The sequence below is a fragment of the Nelumbo nucifera genome, chromosome 1 (assembly GCF_055504915.1).
Source record: "Nelumbo nucifera cultivar China Antique chromosome 1, China Antique-T2T, whole genome shotgun sequence".
NCBI classification, from domain to species: domain Eukaryota; kingdom Viridiplantae; phylum Streptophyta; class Magnoliopsida; order Proteales; family Nelumbonaceae; genus Nelumbo; species Nelumbo nucifera.
The window spans coordinates 163646775-163670808 of NC_142649.1; the positions used below are offsets into that span (position 1 = coordinate 163646775).

Consider the following 24034-nt stretch of genomic DNA (forward strand, 5'->3'; position numbering starts at 1 on the left):
ATTTTATAAGGGAAAGAGTTTCCTCAGGAGAAGTTTGTTTACCATTCTGATCAGAAGAGCAACTGGCTGATATCTTGACCAAGGGAGTTCCAAGAGGGAAAATGACACACTATATAAGCAAGTTGGGCATGATTGACATCTATGCTCAGTTTGAGGGGGAGTGTAAAGAGACCGGGCCGAATGGGCCCTAACATCCTCTCTTGTAATATCTTTTATTTTATTGTTGATGGGCCACACTTAATGGGCCTGTTATTTATTCTTGTTTTATTCTCTTTATGTAACTGCCAAGATGGCCGTCCACTTAAGGGCATTCTTGTCATCATCTATTTTTTTAGATCTTAATAAAATAGGGTTAGAGGAGAATGGAGATTAATTTTTGACTCCTTCTCTTGCCTCCACTTTTCGCCATCTTCTTCTCTTGTATAGCTGTTCAAACCTTTTCTTTACTTCTTCTAATCCCTAAATTTGTTCTTGATATTTGAGGACTGATTTACATCTCCAAGCAAGCCAGTATGCAAGTACAAATGCACCAACAAATCAAAGGAGAAAAATCAAAATGGAAGCTAAAAAGAAAAAGTACCGCATTCAACTAATTGCTGGAAATGGCATTATTACATTATTTATTTCATAAAGACCAATGTGTCATTCAAATTTCAGTAAAGTAGGTCAATCAACAAAAACAATCATATTCCTAGGTACATTTCTCCACATCAGTCCCTCAAAAAATCAAGTGAGACCAAATTCCTAGATTCAGAAAGGACAGTTGAAACTTTCCATTCAATTCAGACATCACAAAAATTAGATATTTTGACTTTTCTGTAACTACACAGAAAAAGGCTGGAAAAAATAGATGCAAACCACATTTAGTCCATCATTTAGCTCTTTTAAAATCATGCTGGATTAAAACCTAAGAATTGTTTCTTCAAAAGCCCAGACTGTCTGGACATCATCCGATTGTGTGGATGACATAAGAGGAAAGAGAGGCTCATGTCATGGTTAGGTCACGCCTGGTTTATAAATTTAGTTTGAACAGAAGAACTGAAAAGAATTTTCTAACAATTTGTCTTTTAGAATAATATTCTTGAAATATAAAATTTATCAATATAAAATGAGAGGAAAATATACATAAAAAATGTTGAGCTTGTTATAGTGATGGCATGCATAATAACAAACACAAACCTGATATATGTAGCCATGACAAAGGCCACGCTCTACAGAAGACTTATTCAAGATCATGGCATCCTCCATATCATATCTGGCAAATATAATTAAATTAGAGCAGATGAATACTCCAAAATGAACAAAGACAAAAACTTAAATACTTACCCAGAATATGCTAAAACTGCAACAATAGCATTAGTTCCAGTGGGGAATTCATCAATGCTATACTTTGTATATGCACTTGTTCGTACAATTGGAGTTTGGGGAGTCTACATAAGCATGCAAAACATTGTTATAACAGGGCAACAATGCAAACAGAGAATTCTATGAGAGGAATTTCATACATACGATGTGCACAGTAGGCTTATGTAGATTTCAGTTCAGCAGAGTAAACCATGGTTCATTAGTATTAGAAACAACCAAAAAGTTCAGCAGAAGGGCAGGTAAACAAAACAGACTACATTAAAGAAAACCCTCTGACAACAAAAAATACACAAACCAACTTAATACATAGATCATAGTGCAAATACGTAAGATTCTACTATGGCTGCTCATGAGAGATGCTAAGCATAAACTACACTTCCACAGGAGATTAGTACCATCTGAGATTTCTAATTTATCTTTCGTAAATGAACCAAGCCCCCAATATAGTGCCGGAAAAGATGGGGTTCCCCCTCCCACCTCTTTTATTCAAACCTCATAGTTACAATGATATTACCAAGATTAGAACTTCTGAGGATAGCAGTTCTTTTAACCCAATTAACTCTCACACCCATGACTCGTGTCAACCATTTAAGTTTCTTTTTTTCACTGTTATATTTCAACAACCCGCCTTCTTCCTTTTGTAGTCAACCCACCACCAACTTTGAATCTCCTATAACCAACTTACTAATGTGCATATCCTTTGCTCTTTGCACACCTTCCATCATAGCTAAAGCCTCGGCCCCCAACAAATCCCCTACACCTCTTGGCCCTGAAAATAGACCTATAATATTGCCCTCCTCATTCCTGAAAATACCATCAATGCCTGAAGAACCTGGCCACCTGGGTTGCCAGCACTACTCCCATCAAAGTTTAGCCTGGTGAAGCCCTGGAGTGGTGGGGACCAAACAGGACTCATAACAGACTTATGTCAATCTGAACAAGTCACATCCCTCCAAATACCCATAATATGACCTACTATAAAATCAGCAAACAACTCCAATGAAGGGGGTTTCTGGTCCCTGCATACCTGAACTAAGATTAGAGGTCAAAGCTTCAAGTTTCAGAGGACTGGCTTCTGGCTTCTTGGTTCTTGCTCCCAACAAATCCCCTACACCTCTTGGCCCTGAAAATAGACCAATAATATTGCCCTCCTCATTCCTGAAAATACCATCAATGCCTGAAGAACCTGGCCACCTGGGTTGCCAGCACTACTCCCATCAAAGTTTAGCCTGGTGAAGCCCTGGAGTGGTGGGGACCAAACAGGACTCATAACAGACTTATGTCAATCTGAACAAGTCACATCTCTCCAATTACCCATAATATCACCTACTATAAAATCAGCAAACAACTCCAATGAAGGGGGTTTCTGGTCCCTGCATACCTGAACTAAGATGAGAGGTCAAAGCTTCAAGTTTCAGAGGACTGGCTTCTGGCTTCTTGGTTCTTGCTCCAAAGAGGGTTTTCAGCACGCTATTGATGGTAAAGCTAATTGATCCAAATCCTAATCTTGCCTATTCAGATGTTCAAGCTTTGAGGTATGAAAATGTGAAACACTTTCTTCCCTTTCCCCTTTCTTTAAGCCTGTATCTTCATGCTAAACATGTTTTTATTTTGTTTGTTTTGAAATCTCTCTCTACCTTTCTCTGTTTTTGGCATTCAACGAGATTCCCAATGTTCAAAAAATTAGGAAATAATGTAATTTTTTGTGTTTGGTCAGATTTAGTTGACATTTGATCGAACTATCGGAAATGTCAAATGATATTTTGTATTTTTCTTAATCACCTGAAAGTTTCAGCCGATGGGTCTCAACACCAACATACGGCAGGCAACATTTCCCGACATTTTAAACCATATGCTAAATATCAAGACAGTGCAAGTGAAAGAAAAAGAAATTCCTACCACACAATGCATTCTGCATCAAAATAACATGAAAAAAAGGATAGTTTTCTGGGCATCCTAAAGCTGAAGCACATGTAAAATGAGGAATTTTGTTCTCACTAGAACAAAAACAAATAATAAGTTCTCACCTGAAGATGGTACAGCTTCTGATCTGCACGAAACCGTATTGACTGTGAAGAAAAAGCCATTGTTTGTTTTGCCATCTATAATTGAAACAAATGATGAAAAGCATTAACTATCAAAAATGGTAAAAAGCATTACTGAACAAAATAACAATACTAGCTACAGAAGACATAGACAAAAAGAATAATCACAGAATTTTAATACATTTGGATATTATTCAGATTAATATGCAATACTTAGAAGAGTAAAAGAAAACCTGGCATTGGTACATATTACGTGGACTTTGATTATGATCAGACCAGGGCGTGAGATTGGCTACCACACTAAGTATTCCAGTAGGATGGATCTCTTCATGAGTTGCAGGGAAAATGCTTCTCCTCCCCCCATTTCCACCATCAGCACATCTGATTTCCATGTACACCTAACAATAGACAATAATCACTATGCAACTAAAAAGTAATGATTCCATCTATGACTTTTTAAAGAAAATTACCCTTAGGCATTCAGAAGAATCAAATATTACTAGTACTTATTTCATATTATTTTTAATTTTCAAGCCTTTTGTTCTGGGGTGGGGTGAGTGTTAGGACCTGCCTAACTCAGGGAAGCTTCAAAGGTCCCAACCTATTGAATACAGAGGAACAGGAAAGAGAGAAGAGGGAGAAAAGAGAGGGAATACTATCTTCGCTACTTCAAATTCAAACAAACTGCCTTAAATAGGCTTACATTACACATAATTTTGTTGTAAATAACTCCCTGTAGACTTGTATATGTGTACTAGTGCATGGGTCCTGTGCCATTGACATTGTTGTAGTGTGGAAGACAGTCCATTCAATACTCCTTTGGGCTTGGGCTGGCTGCTGTTGTGGGCCTATCAATACTCCTCGCCTGGAGATCAAACTTTTCCTCCAGATTCAAAAATACTGCCTTATATAGGCTTACATTACACCTCATCCTGTTGTAACTAACTCCCCATATAACTTGTATAGAAGAATTGTTGTGGACCTCAAGGCTTACCCCTTTCAGCTTGGGCTGCTGTTGTGGGTCTGGCAATAATACCCCTCGCCTGGAGATCAACCTTGTCCTTGAGGTTGATAGTAGGGAACTCTTGCTGGAGCTGTACAAAGGACTCCCAAGTGGCATCCTCCATTGGAAGGTTGGACCATAAAACTAAGGATTCTTTCTGCAGTTTGTGAACCTTATGAGCCCAATAAAGGTTTATATCTTGTGGGGAGTAACCTGAAGCTAGTTACCATCTGACAAATCCAGCAGTGTGGGCATGCAAATCACATCTCCGGGGATGAACTTCTTAAGCAAGGAGAAGTGGAATACTAGATGGAGTACTGACAAAAAAGGGAGTTCTAATCTGTAATACAGGAATGGCCCAAAATAACGCAAAGCCAATTCATGCCACATTCTCCTAGCCAAAGTGGTTTGGCAGTAGAGCTGTAAACGGAGAAAGACCTGTTTGCTAATCTGATAGCTCAAAGCTCTATGCTTTTTATCATAGTTGGTATTCATCATTTATTGACCAAGTGCAAGGTTTTCTTAGAGTTCTTTTAGAGTTTGACCTATAGCCAGATGACAGTTGTTCATCCACCGCCACCACTAAAGTTGATCCCCTTTCTTATGGAAGAATAGGTGGGGGTTCTTGGCCATACAAGGCCTTGATTGGAGTCATGCCAGCTGAGGTATGAATGTTGTAGAATAGCTTTATCCAAGGCAACCACCAAACCCACTGCTTTGGATGTTCTCACTTCTCAGCGAAATCAAAGGTAAGTCTCAAGACACCTGTTTACCACCTCCGTCTGAACGTTGAACTGTGGGTGGTAATTGGTGAACTGAGCCATCTGTGTACCCTGGACGCAGAAGATCTAAAGCCTAAAAGTGGCTCATGCAAACAGCACCACGGTCGGATACAATAGTTATAGGCACTCCATGTAACTTGATCACGCCCTTCACAAAGGCATCGGGCTACCAGGGCCATTGCATAAGCATAAGGTAATGTGGCAAAATGAGCAAATTTGGAGAGACAATCAACAATTACCAGGATGGCTATTTTCCCCGTTGAAGGGGATGGACTGAAGGAAGTTAGCAGGGAGCTGAGAGAAATACTTTTGCTGTTGGCAAATTGGACAAGGAGCCATGACCTTCTGCATGGCCTTCCTCATGCAAACCCAATAATAATTGCAGGCCACTAAATAAAATGGAAAGACCCAATCAGGAAAAAGAGCCTCTAAATAAATTGGTCCAATTCAATATGTCTTGTTGGTCTGTCCAACCCATCCAAATTGATTTTTGTTTTTAAAACATTGTTATTAACAGGATACAAAATTTAATTAAACTGCATTTAATAGTAATTTAAATTTTAATTACTGTTACTAGTATAGATTAAGGGTAATACTGAATTAACAGAATTTAACAGGTTTTATTAATAGTAATATTAACAAAATTCAATTATTTAACACTAATATTAATAGTAAATTTAATACAAATAACATAAACTTGGGTACAAACAGGAATGATTGTTATACGCAAATAGGAAATTGGCCAGTTTCACTATTTTCTAGCAAAAACATTTGAAGCCAAGATATCTTGATGCTTTCTTTACTTTCCAAATCTTCTAAGTGCCAGTGAATCCTTGAGCTCCAAGGAAACAATAAGATCCTCAATGATCCTTTCCAATTCCAATACTGTGTTTTTCTCAAAAAAGTGAACACCATTCAACTTTCCACCTTTTTCAATGTCAGCTTCTTCAGCTCTATATGAAATGAAGTTCCCGTCATCATCAGACAGAAGGATATTCCTGATGATTTGTGTAGAGATGTAGAACAATAATGTGGTCCCCACTCCTGCACGTCTATTTATATTGCTGTTAGTATGTTAGGTGGATTAGTTGGCAGTTATTTTCTGTTATTTATAGCTTATGTAAGCAGTAGGGGTAATACTGGTTTTTTTACCTTGTTTTAAATCATTAATATAAATAGTTGAGTGGGGCAATAATCTCAGTATGGCCCACATTCTCTGAATCTTTTCTCCTCTTCATGTTCTCTCTTCTTCTCTTCTTCTTTTATTCTCTGCATTATTTCATTATTTCTTGTTTAATTCAGATCTAAACTAAGACTGATTGCAGTCTTACTAGACAACTTGGTATCAGAGCAAACCTAGGGCTTCTCAAGTGAGTTTAATCAGGCCGACTGCATGAGAACTTCCTAGGGTTGGAAGTTTTAGGAAAAAATGTCAATCAACTGGTTCTTGGAGATTGCTGGAAGAGTGCAGCAGATGCCCAAGGGATTGTAAGGCCTTGGGAGGTGTCCAGTGATGAGGAAGAATCAGAGGAAAGAAAGAAAATTCAAGATTAGGGTTCAGACTGTGGATTGGAGGTGGCGGCCAGACTTTTCTGGGTAGGTTTCAGTTTGTTTTTGAGATCGACTTCAATCAGAATTTGATTTGAACATTCTGGAAGGAGCAGCTGGAAGTTTTCTATTTTCTCTGAATTTTTTAGGGTTTTTTCTTTACCTACAACCAGTTCTCAGATTTAAACCCTAAATTTATGACTGTTATCAGTTTCTGGGAGATTATTAAGCCTGGTCCAATATTTCTGCGTGATTGCTAGACATATTTCAACCTTCTAGGTCGACTATTAGCAATTTCTGGGTGTAATTACATCTGTTTTAGCATTAAAGGGGTTTACTTTTGATAAATTTCTTGAAAGAGATGGCAGGAATAAAAATCAAGGGTCTTTGGGGCTGGTGGTACTGGAAACATGACTGAGAAAACGTTTCAGATCACCACTGTCAAATTTGACAGATCAAATTACTTGGAATGGGCTCAGTCAGCAATGATGGCTATTGGGAATAGAGGAAAACTGAGCTATGTGATGGGGGATGTAAAGGAACCAACCAAGGAAGACCCAACATATGCCAAATGGGTTCGAGAGAACTATTTGGTTATGACTTAGTTGTGCAACTCTATGCAGCCTCACATCAGCTGAAATTACTTGTGGGCAAAAACTACTAAGGAGATTTGGGACATCATGAAAGAAACTTACTCCCAACCACTTAATGTTGCTAGGGCTTATGAGCTGAAATGTGAAGCAAACAACCTTAAGGAGAGAAACCAGTCTCAATTTACTTCTCCACTTTGAAATCTTTGTGGCATGAAATTGATCACCTAGAGACGATTGAGTGGAAAGTCAGAGGTCTGACTTTGAATTCCTAGATGGTCTGAATTCAGAATATGACATTGTGAGGCGACAAACTCCTTACCAGAGAAAGTGTGACCTTGTCCCAAGCCTATTCTTTAGTGCACAGTGAGGAAAATAGGAGAAAAGTTATGTTGCAATATCAACCTACGGAATCAGCCTTTGCAGCAGTGGAACCAAAGTTTGGGGGTGAGATGGAGAGGGATATGAAGGAGGATAAGAGAGAATCACTAATGTGAACATTGCAAGAAATCGAGGCATACCAAAGACACCTGTTGGAGGTTATATCCACATCTAATTCTAGCAAAGCTCAGAAACAAAAAGGGGAATGTCAATGTGGCTATCACTACTGATGGTGCACCCTCATCCAGCACAAGAGCCACATCCCTAGACACTTTGGCTGTTGTTTGAGCTGCTCTGACTCAATTAGAAAGTGAAGTTAGCCCTTCAACAACCCCATGTCAACCACCAATTACAACATCTGCTACTCCCACTTCAGCAATTGCTCATTCAAGTTCAAGGGCTTCAACATATCATGTCACAGCCCCAAGTAACAATGAACCTTGTTGGATTATAGATTCAGGTGCATCTGACCACATGACTGGCATGTCCTCACTGTTTACTACTTATTGCTTATCCTCTGGCAAAGACAAAGTGTCTATTGTTGATGGCTTCCATGTTCCAATTTCTGGCAAGGGAGACATTAAATTATCTAATGCCATCTCTTTGTCTTCAATTTTGCATGTTCCTAAACTTAGTACTGACTTGCTTTTAGTTGGTAGCATCACTAAAGGTCAAAATTGTTCAATGGCTTTCTTTCCTGATCGATGTGTTTTTCAAGATCTGGAGACGAGGAAGGTGATTGGGATTGGCCATGAGATGAACGGAATCTACTTGCTTGGAGGGAATTCACATGGGGAAGATTGTGAAGTTGGAAGGTATATTATTTCTCAGTCCGTGAGTTAGGTTATGCTTTAGCATAATCAGTTAGGACATTTGATGTTTAGGTCTTTGAAGAGTTTGTTTCCCAGTTTGTTTGAGTCAGTCCAAATGTCCAGCTTGAAATGTGAAAGTTGTGAACAAACAAAGCATTGTAGAACAACCTATTATTTGAACAATAAAAGAAGTAGCATTCCTTTAGAAATTGTGCATACTAATGTTTGAGGACCATATCACATCACTACTATGGAGGGATACAAATATTTCTTGTTGTTTGTTGATGACTATACACGCTTTTGATGGGTTTACCTTATGTGTTCTCGAGATGAGGTTCCTACCTTGACTCAATCTTCCATCAGATGGTTTCGACCTAGTTTGGGGTCAAAATCAAAATTTTCAAATCCGACAATACTAAAGAGTATTTTGCAAAACCATTGGCTTCATATTTCCTTGACCATGGAGTCATCCATTAGAGCACCTGTTCCCATACACCTCAGCAAAATGGGGTTGCTGAGAGGAAGATTAGATATATATTGGAGGTGGCCAGAAGCATTATGCTCAACTCCAATGTACCTATGCGTTTCTGGGGAGATGCTATTCATACAGTTGTGTGTCTCATCAACCAAGTTCCTTCACGGGTCCTAGACATAAAAGTTCCATTTACCCTATTATATCCTGATAAGGAGATGTTTACTAAACCCCTTAAGACTTTTGGATGTACTTGCTTTGTTTAGATCCTTGGGCCTCAGCGTTCCAAATTTGATCCTAAAGCCTCAAAATGCATTTTCCTTGGGTAAGCACAAACCTATCTCAGGGAAATAGTTTGTTTCTATGGATGTCACATTCTTTAAGGATGTACCCTATTATCCTAGAGTTTCTTCTAAAGGGGAGAGTAGTGAGATGGGGTCTCATTCATCAAAAATTCCATTACTTGTCCTAATCACTGAAGGGAAGTGTAATGAGGAGGGTTGTCAAAGGTGTTGGGATTTTAGGGTGTATCACAAGCAGTGGAGGCAGGTTGATTTCGGTCATCAACAGTGCAGGCCAACTCCAATTTCCTTTGCAGCTCCAGAACCAGGTACCATAGTTCCTTTATCCCCCACTACAAATGAAATTCTTTCCATTGTTGTTCCTTCTCCTCCTCCATTGGATGATCTTGATCTTGATCTTCCAATTAAAGTTCCTTTATACCCCACTACAGATGAAATACCACAGTCCCAATGAACTGCCATTGTACCTCATCTACAACTCATTGTATTTCCCATTTTTTGTCTTATGATCATTTGTCTCCATCCTACAAGTCCTTTTTCGCATCTATTGTTGCTATTTCCATTCCCAGAACAGTGCAGGAAGCCTTGTCAATATCTTAGTGGAAGGATGCAATGAAGTTAGAGATGGATGCTCTTCTAAAGAACAATACATGGGAGTTAGTTGATCAGCCTAAAGGGAAGAAACTGATTGGGTGTAGATGGGTGTTTACAGTGAAACATAATGTTGATGGTTCCGTTGAAAGGTATAAAAGGCCAGATTAGTTGCAACGGGGTTTACACAAACATATGGCATAGACTATTTGGAGATTTTTGCACCAGTAGCAAAGATGAAAACTATCAGAGTTTTACTATCCATTGCAACCAATTTCTTGTGGCCATTGTTTCAGATGGATGTTAAAAATGCCTTCCTCAATGGTGATTTGCAAGAAGAGGTATACATGGAGTTACCTCCTGGATTTTATAGTGTAGAAGCAAGGAAGAAGGTCTGCCAACTTAAAAAGGCCTTATATGGACTGAAGCAGTCTCCCAAAGCCTGGTTTGATAGATTTAGACAGGCTCTTGAAAAATTCGGCTATGTGCAAACACAATCAGATCACACACTTTTATTAAAAAAATGGATTCCGCCTGAACTCTACTTGTTGTATATGTGGATGATATTGTAGTGACAGGGAATGATACATGTGAGATTAACTCTCTTAAGCAACTACTTCATCAAGAATTTGAGGACAAAGACTTGGGAGAACTACGTTATTTTCTGGGCATTGAGGTAGCATGGTCTAAACATGGGATTTTTGTTTCCCAAAGGAAGTATGTTCTTGATCTTTTGGAAGAAACTGGGAAGCTAGGTGTTAAACCTGCTAACACACCTATTGAACAAAATCTTAAGATCAGTGCAGAAGGTGGAGAGCCACTTGAAGATAAAGTTATGTTTCAATGGTTGGTTGGGAAACTACTCTATCTTTGCCTAACATGACCAGACATTTCTTATGCAGTTAGTGTTAGCCAGTATATGCATTCTCCTAGAACCGCTCACCTACTTGCAGTTGAGAGGATACTGGCTTATTTGAAGAGATGCCCAGGCAGAGGTATACTCTTCAAGGATAATGGTCACATGAAAATAAAAGTTTACACAAATGCGGATTGGACTAATTGTGTTGATGATAGGAGATCTACCTCTGGGTATTGTGCTTTTGTAGGAGGAAATCTTGTCTCTTGGAGAAGTAGGAAACAAAATGTTGTTGTTTGCTTAAGTGCTGAAGCTGAATATAGATCTATGGCAAATGGTGTGGCTGAAGTCTTATGGTTGAGATCCCTATTTGAGGAGATAGGTATTGCTTATGAGAAACCCCTAATGTTGTATTGTGATAATCAGGCAACTATTAACATTGCCCATAATCCAGTACAACATGATAGAACTAAGCAAATTCAAGTAGATCGACACTTTATCAGAGAAAGAGTTGCTTCCCAAGAAGTATGTCTTCCAGATATCGCCTCTAATATGCAGCTTGCAGATCTCTTCACTAAGGCAGTTACAAAGACCAATTGGAGACTGATTTGTGCAAGTTGGGAATGACTAATATCTACTCCCACTTGAGGGGGAGTGTAGAGATGTAGTGGTCCCCTTTGTGGAATGCCTATTTATATTGCTGTTAGTATGTTAGCTGGATTAGTTGGTAGTTATTTTCTGTTATTTATAGCTTATGTAAGCAGTAGGGGTAATACTGGTTTTTTACCTTTTTTTAAATCATGAATATAAATAGTTGAGTGGGGCGACAATCTCAGTTATGACCCACACTCTTCTCTGAATCTTTTCTCCTCTTCGTGTTCTCTCTTCTTCCCTTCTTTTACTCTCTGCATTATTTCTAGTTTAATTCAGATCTAAACTAAGACTTATTGCAATCTCACTAGACAACTATTTGCATCATCCTCCCTCACAGGCAATGGATATTTCTCTTCTACTTCTCTGAATTTTTTCTAACATAAACCTCTCTCCCCACACAATGAATATCCAAAGCTTTGCTCACTTCAACTTCTATATTTACAATCTTTTCCAAATCAACTTTTTTCCAATAACATAGGTTTCATCCATTGCAATCCCTTTGTCTTCTGAATCATTTGCTCTCCTTCCTCCCCCTCACTTCCTCCTCTTCCAAAACAATCTCATCACTTTTGCAATGGTCTTGTTCCCCAACTGTTTTTCCACATCCCTCTCCAATTCTTCCTCATCAGTAACAATAATCTCTGCTTTTTCTTCCCCTGTAGTGCCCCATGATTCCTTCTAACTTGTCTCTTGAAAGCTATCCTCATTCTTCTCTTAAAAGCTATTGAAAAGATCACCATATTAATTGGAACAAAAGCTATTGAAAGCTCACCATATTGTGAATTTATCAGAAATACTAATTGAAGAACCGTCCATAAAGCCATCCACCTTAGCTACTACTTCTGAAGCTGCAACTAAACCTACTTGTGTTTGCTCACCACAACCACTGAGAGTGTCTATGATTTGAAGACTGAAATTGAAGAACAACAGGAGACTATTTTGTTTTTGTGGTCAGAGAAGGAAAAAAGTGAAGGAATAGAAATATTTTCAAATGTGTTTTCCCTACCCAAAGATCCATCCAAAATTTCCTTGTGTCTCCAGAGTAGAAATCAATTCTAGTGTGGGGTCAAAACAAAGGTAAAATAGTGATAACCGATTTCCATAGAGAGTCTCACGTACACCTAACTACAAGTCAGGCATCCCAATCATCTGAGATTCCATGAATGCGTTTTATTACTGCATACCAAGGTTTGTCTGTACCCAGGGTAGAAAGTATGCAAAGAATTCTAATTAGTCAGTGATGCTAACTTAAGGAAAGAAATGCCACCCCCCCCACAACCCATCAGGAGTAAACTTTGGGGTTTGAAGAAAAAAGAAAAAGAAAAATTCTTGAATCTGAACACTCTGTATAAATAGTGCAGCTGGCTAACATATATATGCATCTTTTTGGCCCATATTGCGTCCCTTTGTATGGATAACTGTAAACAACTGCAAATTCTCGATTGTAATTACACTAATACTTTGTTAAACAAATGCATCAAAGTTGACCTTCGCCTGAAAGTTGGTCCCGTCTGTCTGGGATCTTGGGAGAGGTGGATTGAATATAAGCCAAATTTTACCACTCTCAGACTCGAGCCCACATTTTCATGCTTGCCTGCCTGAAATTTTACCATGCACAAAACAAGGATGGCTAATTGCCAGCCTAGGGCACTTATGCCCAACAAAACTCAGTTAAATCACTAGCCAATTGCCTAATCAATTGAACAATAATCCCCAACTGCTGCCAAAAATCTAATTTTCAAAGAAACAGCAATGGCAGGAAGGTTCCTCCCCTCCATCATAACCAAAAAAGGCTCTCAAATACAAGAGAAGCACATATCCAATCAAATTCACCAACACCCATTGTACTATATTTTGTCTTGATAAGAACTTCTTTCACTGTCCTTCAAAAGAAATAAAAGGAGAAAATAAGGCCTTCCATAGTTGATTGTTAGACAGTTTTAATGCCCTTAACTTCAATCAAGAATGATGTACTTTATGAGTTTATTGTAAATGAATAAAAGTGCATATTTGATTCATGTTCCCTTGGTATGTTTCTGTGTAATACCCTTAAACTGGACACTTAATGAGACTCGTGTTAGTTTAGAATGTTCACAGCCAGTGGATCAGTCTAGGGAGACCTATCCTGACAAGGCTGACACTGTAGTGCCACCAAGTCGGTTGGGGTGGCCTGTCTCAGCTGCCAGGGTGAGACCCTAGGCACATACAGTGTAGGATTAATAGAACCTTTGAACCGGACCAGATTTCCAGTATTGCCCTGGACCTTGGAGATAGATGGGCAAAACTGGAAAGTTACACCTAACCCCTAGACTCGATTATGATACTACACTAGATGTCGGATTGGGCTGTCTTTGATGTACCAATCAGTGAGATCCTTAGCGAGGGTCGAAACCTGGGTATGTTGGGACAGTCCGAGAATTCATCTGAGTGGGTGATCATAGTGACAGGATCAGCCCCTTTGTCGGACAAAGGTAATGATCGGGGATGCACTCTCTCTAATGGAAACCAAGACTGCCGACAGCCGATTTCAACCGTTGAGATTTGTTTTTGTAAAGTATATTTTATATGAGATATAAAAGTATATATTATGGTTTCTAAAATGTTTGCAAAAGGTTTTAATTCCCGGGATCCATATAGGTAGAGAGTGCAACACTGTTCCTTGCAGCCAAGGGAGAGGTCCTCTCTTGTCGGGCAGTGTATGATCATTATGGGCTGAGAGGTTAAGTGTAAGACCATTGAGGATAATACCTGATGGGCTAATCTTGCATCTGCCCACAGTCCCTGGTGTTACAAGGTGGCTTGGCCCAAGGACCACTTAGGGTAAGTGTTGGGCCCATAGAACCCATTTGATGGGTTTTCAGGGGTGCACTGTCTTTAACAATGTATTCACCCAGGCCTTGCAACAAAAGCTGGGCTAAACCCATGTGGCTGATGTGTAGATCAATGTTTGGGTCCCACGCCATACAAGGAATCCCAACTGGGCAGCAGTTTGGAAGGCTTTTTGAGTACATAACCTTAAATGGGCCTTAAGCGCATTTCGAACTGGGCTGATTTGATCAGTCATTTAAAAAAGGGGGCGAATTCTTGAGTGGATCAGCTAATAGGATTGGGCTTAGACCCTATCCACTTAGAGAGTCCAAGATCTAAATAAGATTTAGATCTTGAAACCTTCTAATTAGATTAGGAGATGGCTGATCTGATCTGCAGATAAGTAAAGATTATCCCTTATCACTTAAAGGGACTTCTAACCCAAATATGATTTGGATTAACAACTCCTAATCTGATTAGGAGCTGATCCCTTTAAGATTGTAAAAGAAGAAGGGGGCGGCAACCTTAAGATATATGATTCACAACATATTTTCTCTTCAGGAAAAAGAAAGAGAGAAAGAGAAATTTCCTGCATACTGCGAATTCTCTTCTGCCGCCTCCTTCCTGTCATTGCCATTCCTTTCAGTTCGATCTCCAGTTACAGGGAGAAATCAAGATTTGATCTTGATCTCAATCTTTTGGGGAAAAGATTGCTTGGAGCTGTACCCACAAGCCATCCAGTTGATTCTTGCAAAGGGTCAAGTTCTTTTGGAAGAACGTTGCTGATTCTGCTCCACCCTACACTGCGTCATTTCCAGTGGGAGCAGATTTTGGATCCTTCCTTGGGCGTGAACATCTCCATTGGAAGATATTGATTCTCTGTATCAGGTATATCCTCCCTTCTACTACTTTTGGTTCAGATATGATTTGATTCTTGATTCAAGATTGATCCTTGAAAATATGTTTTCTGAAATAGGGAATTCGATTCCCTGCAAAGATAGGAAAAATTTTTGAAATTCGCCCCATCCCTTCCTCAAGATTCGGACGTCCATGTGATGGATATCCCATCCCTTCATTAATGCTATAAGAAAATGTAACTAAAGATCAGTAACAGACCTGTTCAAATGGCCCAATAAGTTCAATATCCTGGCCTTCCTCTGAAGAAACAGAAATGTTCCTAACTGGACGAGCAAACCTTGATGGAGATGTGAAAAGGTACAAGCCAGGATATGCTCCACCCATGGTCAACGGAACATACCCAACCTCCAGATCATTGGGAATCTGCAACGTCATTCAATTAATTATATAAGAATGAAAGCAAATGGGAAACAGATTCAAAAAACAGTGAACTCTCCAAAACCAAATAAATACAGACCCCCGAACATGCTGAAAGCTTTAACCTCCGTAAATGTGCAACAGCATTTTCAACCTCAGTGGAAGATATAGAGCCAACTACACGCCCATCCAAAAGAACAGAAAGAACTTCAGGTGGCCCAGCTCGTACAAGCTTTGGCAGAGAAGGCATCATTCCAACTCCAATTAAAACACTCAGGATGGACATCCGAATTTTGAAAAAATCTTTCACATTTCCATGTGAATCAAAGTAGGATGTGATTCCTGAGATTTATAATGAAAAATGCATATGAATTAAATATGGAACTACATAGTAACCAATAGTGATGCTTATGAGTATCATGACCATCATCCATGACTTATCCCAACTATATGGGGTGATGCTTGGGTGTAACCATATTATTATATACTCCACATGAAGGTTTTTTTTTTTATCAATAACACTTTCATTAAATCATCAATAGAAGATTTACAAGAGGAAGACAAACACACTTATCTTCCAAAAGCAACAAAGAACCTCAAAAAAAGGAGAAAAAGAAAAAAAAAAAAAAACACTAAAGTTGCAGCTTAGCCCAAAACAGTGAATCCCTTTCTGCCCCTTGTTTAGCTAAACCATCAGCTAGGGAATTATATATTATATATTAGTTGTCTTTGCTTTGAGTAGAGGGGGAGTGGAGATAATTCACAACATTTAGTTGTACAAAGTATGCAAGTAAGCAGAAGGGTACTGCACCTATGGAAATACATTGAAACCTCAAAATGCATGAGAAAAAATAACAGCACAGAAGAAATAAACTACAAAAGGAAGATATCATCTTACGACAAGTAGAAGTCAAATGGTTCAGCAAACCACATGGCTCTCCATCAGGTGTGTGAACAGGGCAAAGAAACCCCCAAGTTCTGAAAACATAACTAGCAAGATTACAATATAGAAATCATTATCAAACTCTTAAATAGATTAGCATGACAAACCATACTCTGGAAGCAATTTCCGTACGCTTGTAGTGCGAAGTCCTGCAAATGAAGCTCCTCGATGAACAGCTCGAAAATGTGAAAGAAAACGGAGAAAATTCAGCCTCTCTGCTTGAACAGACATTCCTTCTTTCTATCACAAAAATTCAAAAAAAAAACCAAAAAATTATATACATTTTAAGCATAAATCAAAGTAAAAAAAAAATCATACAGGTTAATATAATTAATATAATAATAAAAGACACATGCAAAGCTTCAAAACAAAATTTTACATAATTGCACAAATAATAACAAAATGACAAGAAAGAAGAGAATAATAAACTTAAACATAAGCCAATGTCATTAAATAATAAACTTAAACATAAAACTTCAAAATAATTATAAGGCTACAACCCAGGTTTGAAGGTGTCTTAACCCACAATACCAAGATCTTTCTTATGGATAAGATAACTGGTTTGTGTTGGTACTTTGGCTAATGCCTAATTGACACCTCTCCAATGGATATCCATTAAACACCAGGGATGAATATTGAACATTCCCATTTCAGACACAAGCTGTCCGCAACAAATGAGACACCAACATGCATTGCCTAATGTATTGAAGGCAGACTGTTTGTTTTAAAAATGAATAGCATTTGCGCTGGGTGGAATTAAATGGTATGCACTAGAAGTACTGGTCCAGTTTTTGTTCAGTTTTTACTCTGCTTCCATCTGTTTACAGGGACATAAATGAGAAGGATATTTTAAGAGATCAGCATATCATCACCACTAGAGACAACACTTGTGACTTGATTAACTGCAAACAAAATCTAAATTAAATCCCCCATAACACAGTATTGGAAATAGCTTTGCACAAAGCCTACATAGCCAAATTGCAGGACTCAGATCTATCCAATGACAGTGACATGGGTTAGCTATCTAACTATAAAACGATATGGTCAAAACAATTTGCTCTAGGGTAAATTCCATATAACCCTCCACCCCCCCACCCACACAAACTTTCACAGCCCAAGATGTGCTAACAGCATAAATCAATTTAAAAAAAAAAAAACTGAAGAAGAGCTCAAATTTGCTGTCTCACCACTGAAGAAGAAGACTCCGAGTACTACTGGAGTTGGAGATCAGAGCATTAACCTAATAAGCCTCTAGTGTAGTTTAACAAAGTCAACAGTTTATTACAAATGTACAACTCCACATACAGAACTGTGGATATAAAGTAACAGTTGATGGTACCAAAAGCATCCTGTCCAATGGCCGGACATGTCTCAAGCTCAGGATTGCTGTCTAGGTAGTTCCATAACAGGATTCCAGTATACAAGGAGAACAAGGCAGAGATTAACAGTATAGAGAGGCCAATCTAGCCTCTTCTTGCAGCATAGCAAATAGACAGGATTTCAACACTGCAAAGAACATTAATGTCAAAACAAACTGTTCGTAGGAGCATTGACATGCAACTGGGATTTCAGTTGAGACCTTGTGGGGATCAGGGGTTACCTTCTTTCTAGAAGGTTCTTTGTGGGAATAGGATGAGGAAACAGAAATGAGAGCTCTGCCTCTGCTGTTGTAATTGCTGATGCTGGTCAATGGTCACCAGCTACCGTGGATAACAGAGGCTTCACCAATAAGGACAGTATCTCACGTGTGTGTGTGTGTGTGTGTCTCCTTTTTGGCAGGGATGAAAGGAAAGTACTTCTGTAGGAGTGTAATGAAATCCAATATTAGGATAAGTCACGCTAAAGTACATATCCATGGGTTCTTTTGTGGATGGCTTCCAACTGATGAAGCATGGGATAACTCTGAATCATTTTTATCATCTGCTTCCTTGGTAAATCTGATTTTGAAACAATGAATCTGTTACCAAGTAATCTGCACCTGATCCAATTTGGTCAACTGATGAGCCGAGCAGACCTTGGTGCTCCGGCATGGTTGCCTGATGTGAACAAGCTAAAGAAGCCCCTTTCTCATCTTAAAAGTTCAAATGAACAAGACAGGAAAGAATACATCCATAAGGCTTGGTTGCCTGATGCAGACAATCATTTTTCGCTTATTTTTCTGATGGAATATTAACGGAGGGACTTCTTTGCTTCTCTTGTAAAAATTCAGAGGGAATCCAACTCAAACTAAATTTTAGGTAATCGAGTGATGCACCCCCCATAGTGTGAAGGGTATATGGAGTTTGCCCTTTGTTTATTGCTTTAATACAATTTTTTTTCTCTGAACGTAATCCCTTTTCAAGTATATTTTTATAGCCGACACTTCTATTCTTACTTAGATTGGAAAGTATTTTTAATTACTTGGTGTAATGGTAAAATCTGGGCTGCATGTGTGAGAATGCAGAAAAAAGAATGCCTTTAAATAGCTTACAGCTTGTAGGAAGATGAAGAAGAAAAAGAAGTTGATATATTATAAAATAGACAGCAAACTAGTAAAGAAAGAAGAAAAGAAAATAGAGAGAAGTATTATAGGAAAGAGAAGAAATATCTGGCCACTAGCAGAATTCACTAAACTAAACATTTATTCATCCACCAACACTAACTATTTAAATATTCAGTACCAATGGCTCCTTTTATAGAATCGATATAAGAGCTGAATCTCCCTTTACAGAACCCAATTCCAACTTGGAAAGTGAATAGAAAATCACTCCTATTTACTTTGAAAATAAAGCAAACCCATATATAACTTCTAAGGACACATACACATAAAATGTAGTCTTTTATGCATATGTATTTAAGCAAGTGATGACAAAGAATCAAGAGAAGAAACTCGAGAGAATGTTGCAAGAGGAACCGTCAAATTTAAGTCCATATTCTAGGCAGAAGTGTTTGTTTTCTTTTGATAAGTATTTCATTACAATTTAAACTTAATGTACAAAACCACACACTGATTTTATAGAGACCTTAGTCTCTCACCCAATTGAAGTAACAATTTTCCCAAAACATATGATCCCTCATAACCCCTTGACTGGCTAATGTGTCAGCCAAAGAATTAGCTCATCTTTAAATGCCTTGCACCTTTATACTTCTTGCCAACCATTTAATCTTTTAATTTCACTACCATAGACCCACATAACTTCTTCATTATTCATCAACCATAAACCTTTGAGTCCCCCCCCCATAATAAGTTTCTGTATGTTCAACACCTTTGCTCTCCTTAGACCTTCCACTATAGCCATCACATCTACCCTCAATAAGTTCCCAAGTCCCAACTCCAAACAGTTCAGAGATCATAGTAATTATATGACTTCTCTCATCCCTAAACACCCCACCTACACATGACTGCCTGGTGTTTCACATGCTATTACCATCAAATTTCAGATTTATGAAACCCTCTTGTGGTGGTTACCATTCTTTATTACAGAAGAATCAATCACCTTCTTCCACTTTGTTCCTTGAGATTATAAGGAGAATAACTATGAGGTTTTCACCCATTTCGCAACCCTCACTGAAATACTTCTTTCTTACAGAAGTTGCACTACAATTTCCTCAATCCAACCATTAGTTGAGCAGAATTTTGGAAATATTAGATCCAATGAGTGTAAAATAATGCTTCAAAATATTAGGCTGATCAGACAAGTAGATGGCCTTTATCAAGCTGCCTTTTGATTTATAATAACTGTGGACTATCAATAGTGATCAACAATCAAGTCAATTTTTCAAAGTTTCACCACATGGACCCTGCCTGCTGTTTTGCTAATGAGTTTAGTTATCTCTGTTAAAGTTTCATTAATTTTAGTTTAGTAGTTGGTGATCTAGAGTTGAAATTTCAATTATGAAGAAAAAAGGTTAGTTTTCTCATTTTAGTTAGTCAACTCAATGGAAATTTATCATAGGATAAATTTGGCAGATTTTAATGTTACTTATTACTGCCAGCCGGTTGTGGATAGTTTTTTTGTTGATCAATAAACTGGTCATGGGTAGATCGAGGAGTATATCAAGAGTACTGTAAGATTTTAGAAAACTATAAAAGTACTCCTAGACACTCTACATGCATTGTTCATCTTTTTTTTTTGGATAATTCATTTTTTTTTATAAATAACATCAATTCCATTAAAATAATGAATAGATACAAGAAGATCCCCTTAGAGGCACGAGGAGCAGCCTCTCCAAACAGCAAACACACAAACTACAACAGAGAAAACATGAATGTTGAAATTAAAACAATAGTTACAATTGTGCCCAGAACAATGTTTCCCTATTTATCCCTTGTTTTGTCAAGACATCAGCAAAAGCATTAGCTGATCTCCCAACCCATTGTACTGTTATACACATATTTCTTGTCAGCCATTTGAATTTCTTTAACTCATTTTTGTAGCCCCAAGTGACATCCTCCGGATTATTTAACCAGTCCACCACCGTCTTAGAGTCTCCTTCAATCAGAAGCTGCTCCACGCCCACTTCTTTTGCAAGAAGTATTCCTTGTATTGCAACTAGCAGTTCTGCCCGGATAGAGTTCCCAACTCCTAAAGGGCCAGAGTAGATTAAGACAACCTCTCCAGCCTCATTCCTCAGTACACCTCCCATCCCAGAAGGACCCGGGTTACCCTGGCTACTCCCATCAAAATTCAGCTTCAAAGAACCAAGAGGAGGGGGGACCTAGCTAGTCACTGCCCTTCCCTTGTAGGAGGAACATCTTGCTACCAACTTCCAATCCTTCCAACAATCAGTAAAAGTAAAATGGTTAAATAATTCTAGAGTCTTTAACCAATGTAAAGACCTGGACAAAATGCAGTCCTTTAAGGTTTGACTGCTTCTTCCTTTTTCTTGGAAGATTCTGGCATTCTTTTCTTCCCATACTATCCATAACAATGCTGCTCGTGAGCATCTCCACATTTTCCTTCCTCTTTTATGGGGCCAAGAGAAGAAAGAAGGGTTAAAGATTGTGCTTACTTCTGCTGGCATATCCCGACTAGACCCAAACAAAGATAGAAGCCAAGCCCAAAGCTCTGCAGTGACACTACAAGATAAAAATAGATGATTACAATCCTCACCATGATATCTGCAAAGAATGCACCAGTTTGGTGAAATACAAAGGACGGGTCTTCTCTTTTGTAGGTTGTCCATCGTGTTTACTTTACCATGCCACACTTCCCAAGACAAAGCCATAACCTTGGGGGGACCAACCTACACTAGACTTCTTTGAATGGGAAACTCTGATGAGAGGGAGATTGGCAGAGGAACTTGAAAAAGGAACCACAAGAAAAAGACCCTTTGGGGTGAATGGCCCAAATCCTTTTATCAGATTTCGAGGGATCCAACCAAACCTTATCAAGGAGACATAGAAGAGTAGACAAACACTCAATTTCCTCATCCCTTAATCCTCTACGGAAACCAAAATCCCAAGGCAAAGGAGGAAATTCTTTGGATAATTCATTGTTCATCCCATTTTAGTCATTGATAATCTTATTTATGTATTATTAAAATACAAAGGAGGAAAACCTTCCAAACTTTTTTATTGTAATATTCCTAGTAAGATACTATAAATATATAAGTGTATCTATCAAAAAAAATACTACAAGTGTAGGCAATTTTTTTTGATAAATGAATAGAATTTTATTAAGCATAGAAGAAGTGTAAAATCAGCCTAAGAGGAGGCACAAGATGTTACCTACCCTTAGAGCTGAGCACTGAGAAAAAGCACACTCCAACCAGAAATTACAAAGTGTGGGCAAATATTCAAATGTGACAAATTCTCATTTCTCATAATTTTTCCTGTATTTTGATTTTTGAGGTATTAACTTAGTTATATAGTTACTTATTTTAAATTATTTATTAATTAAAAAATCCATGTTCAGGAGGTTTATGCCTTCGCATCTCAGACCTTATGATAGTGGAAAACCTTGCCTCACGCCTCTGGGGTCTGCATTTTTAAAATGATGCTTCATAATCCTTGTCTATATGATGATCAGATCATATACACTCTCTTCTCTTCATATGTAAAAAATAATCCTCATAGAAATAGCTTATTTTTTATCATTTGACTTGGTGATTTCATTGAAAGAATAGGATCTCAGGAGGCATAGTCCCATGCCTTGAGGCTTATGCCTCATCACACACCAGAAGATTCTATCACCTCACTTCACACCTCAGCCTTCTAACAGAATGCAAAATACATATATGTATTCTCTCATACATAATTACATACATGTATACATGCATATACATATGTATATCAAAGTCTAAGGAAAAATCAAACACTAATAGTTCAACCCAGAGTAATACAGGAAAGTATAAACTATGAAACATAAAATGTCATAGAGAATTGACAAAGTCAATAGATTTACCATAATATAAATACCTGTTGTAAGTCTAGACCAGTTTGTGTAACCAGCCTTCCAGTTTTCAGCATATTCTCGAGAGCTAAACCAATAGATTTTGGAGAATTTTTATCCAAGACCTTCTTCACATGTGCCACTATATGCATATCAGATCCAAAATCAATTAATTAAGGCAATAGGAAAATGATTAATGTGAGTATAAAACAAAAGTTTAACACTTTTTCTTCTATAAAGCGTTTTTTCATTTGTGGGGAAAAATCTTACTATAACCATGAAGAACAAGGAATAAGGTCCTATACAAAAACAAATACAAGCAGACATACGGTAAAGATGTTTTTAATTATTTTAAAAACCACCCATTCCTTTAAAGTTTCTGCAAACTTGAAAATCTAAATGCTGCCGGAAGGATTGATTATGGGTCAACTAAGAGAGTTAACTGGGTTCCACCTTTAAAAGTCCTAGTCCACTGTTGTATCTATCCTTTTATCCCTTGAACAATAAATACATACTGTTATTGATAAGGAGAATAAACTGGATCATAAGTGGGTTGTCCTGGGGAGATCACACAGTTTTGAGGGAAACTAATTTTAAATCAAAAAGTAAATTTGAATAAGGAAAGTCATATCAGATGCAATTGTTCTGAGCTAGTTGACATTCTGTTCCTTTACAATTTTCATCACAGTTCACAGGGCGTCAAGGTGGGGGCATCCACCATATATTTTAGATAAAACTAAAATTTGGATTTATTTTAAGCAATCTACTCACAGGATAGGTATTGATGATTCCATCAGGGCAGAATTGATGGCTGTCTTACAAGGCATTTGAGTGCTTAGTTCACTTAATCCAAAAGATGTGGTGGTGGAAGGTGATTCAAAGGTAGTGGTAAGGTTGTTAATGAAGAATACTAAAGAAAGATGGAAATACTACCACACTATGAGAAACATTAGGCATCTAGCAAGGGAAGATCAATGTGGAGATGTGCGTGAGGAGACTTGGTTTGGACAATATGGGAAGAAAGGAATGATAGAATATTTCAAGAGAGGAAAGAAATAACCAGCAACTAAAAAACTGTGTATTGAATAGGGCAATACAATGGTTGAAGACTTTGGACCTATTCCATCAGTTCTCCTTTAATGACTTTTGGAGAAACTGGTTGGCAATAGCGAGGTGCTCTTCCATCAAGAACAAAGTAGTCTGAAGGCTCACTAAAACTGAATTTCGATGGCA

The 24034-nt window shown here is 38.1% G+C and overlaps 1 protein-coding gene across 3 annotated transcripts in view; it reads right to left on the reverse strand.

Annotated features, from left to right (window-relative positions):
* Positions 1-24034, reverse strand: part of NRPA2 (nuclear RNA polymerase A2) — a 66287-nt gene that overhangs the window by 22313 nt on the left and 19940 nt on the right. For all 3 annotated transcript variants that reach the window (XR_016080536.1, XM_019200281.2, XM_088895050.1), the window contains exons 14-22: positions 22828-22943; positions 16540-16667; positions 16383-16462; positions 15585-15826; positions 15326-15490; positions 3644-3808; positions 3393-3467; positions 1327-1430; positions 1180-1255 (exon numbers count right to left, since the gene is read on the reverse strand). Coding sequence is in view for 2 of the 3 variants with exons in the window: in XM_019200281.2 (XP_019055826.1) it covers positions 1180-1255; positions 1327-1430; positions 3393-3467; positions 3644-3808; positions 15326-15490; positions 15585-15826; positions 16383-16462; positions 16540-16667; positions 22828-22943 (1151 nt within the window). In the remaining variant the exon portion in view is untranslated. The remainder of the gene's footprint in view (positions 1-1179; positions 1256-1326; positions 1431-3392; positions 3468-3643; positions 3809-15325; positions 15491-15584; positions 15827-16382; positions 16463-16539; positions 16668-22827; positions 22944-24034) is intronic.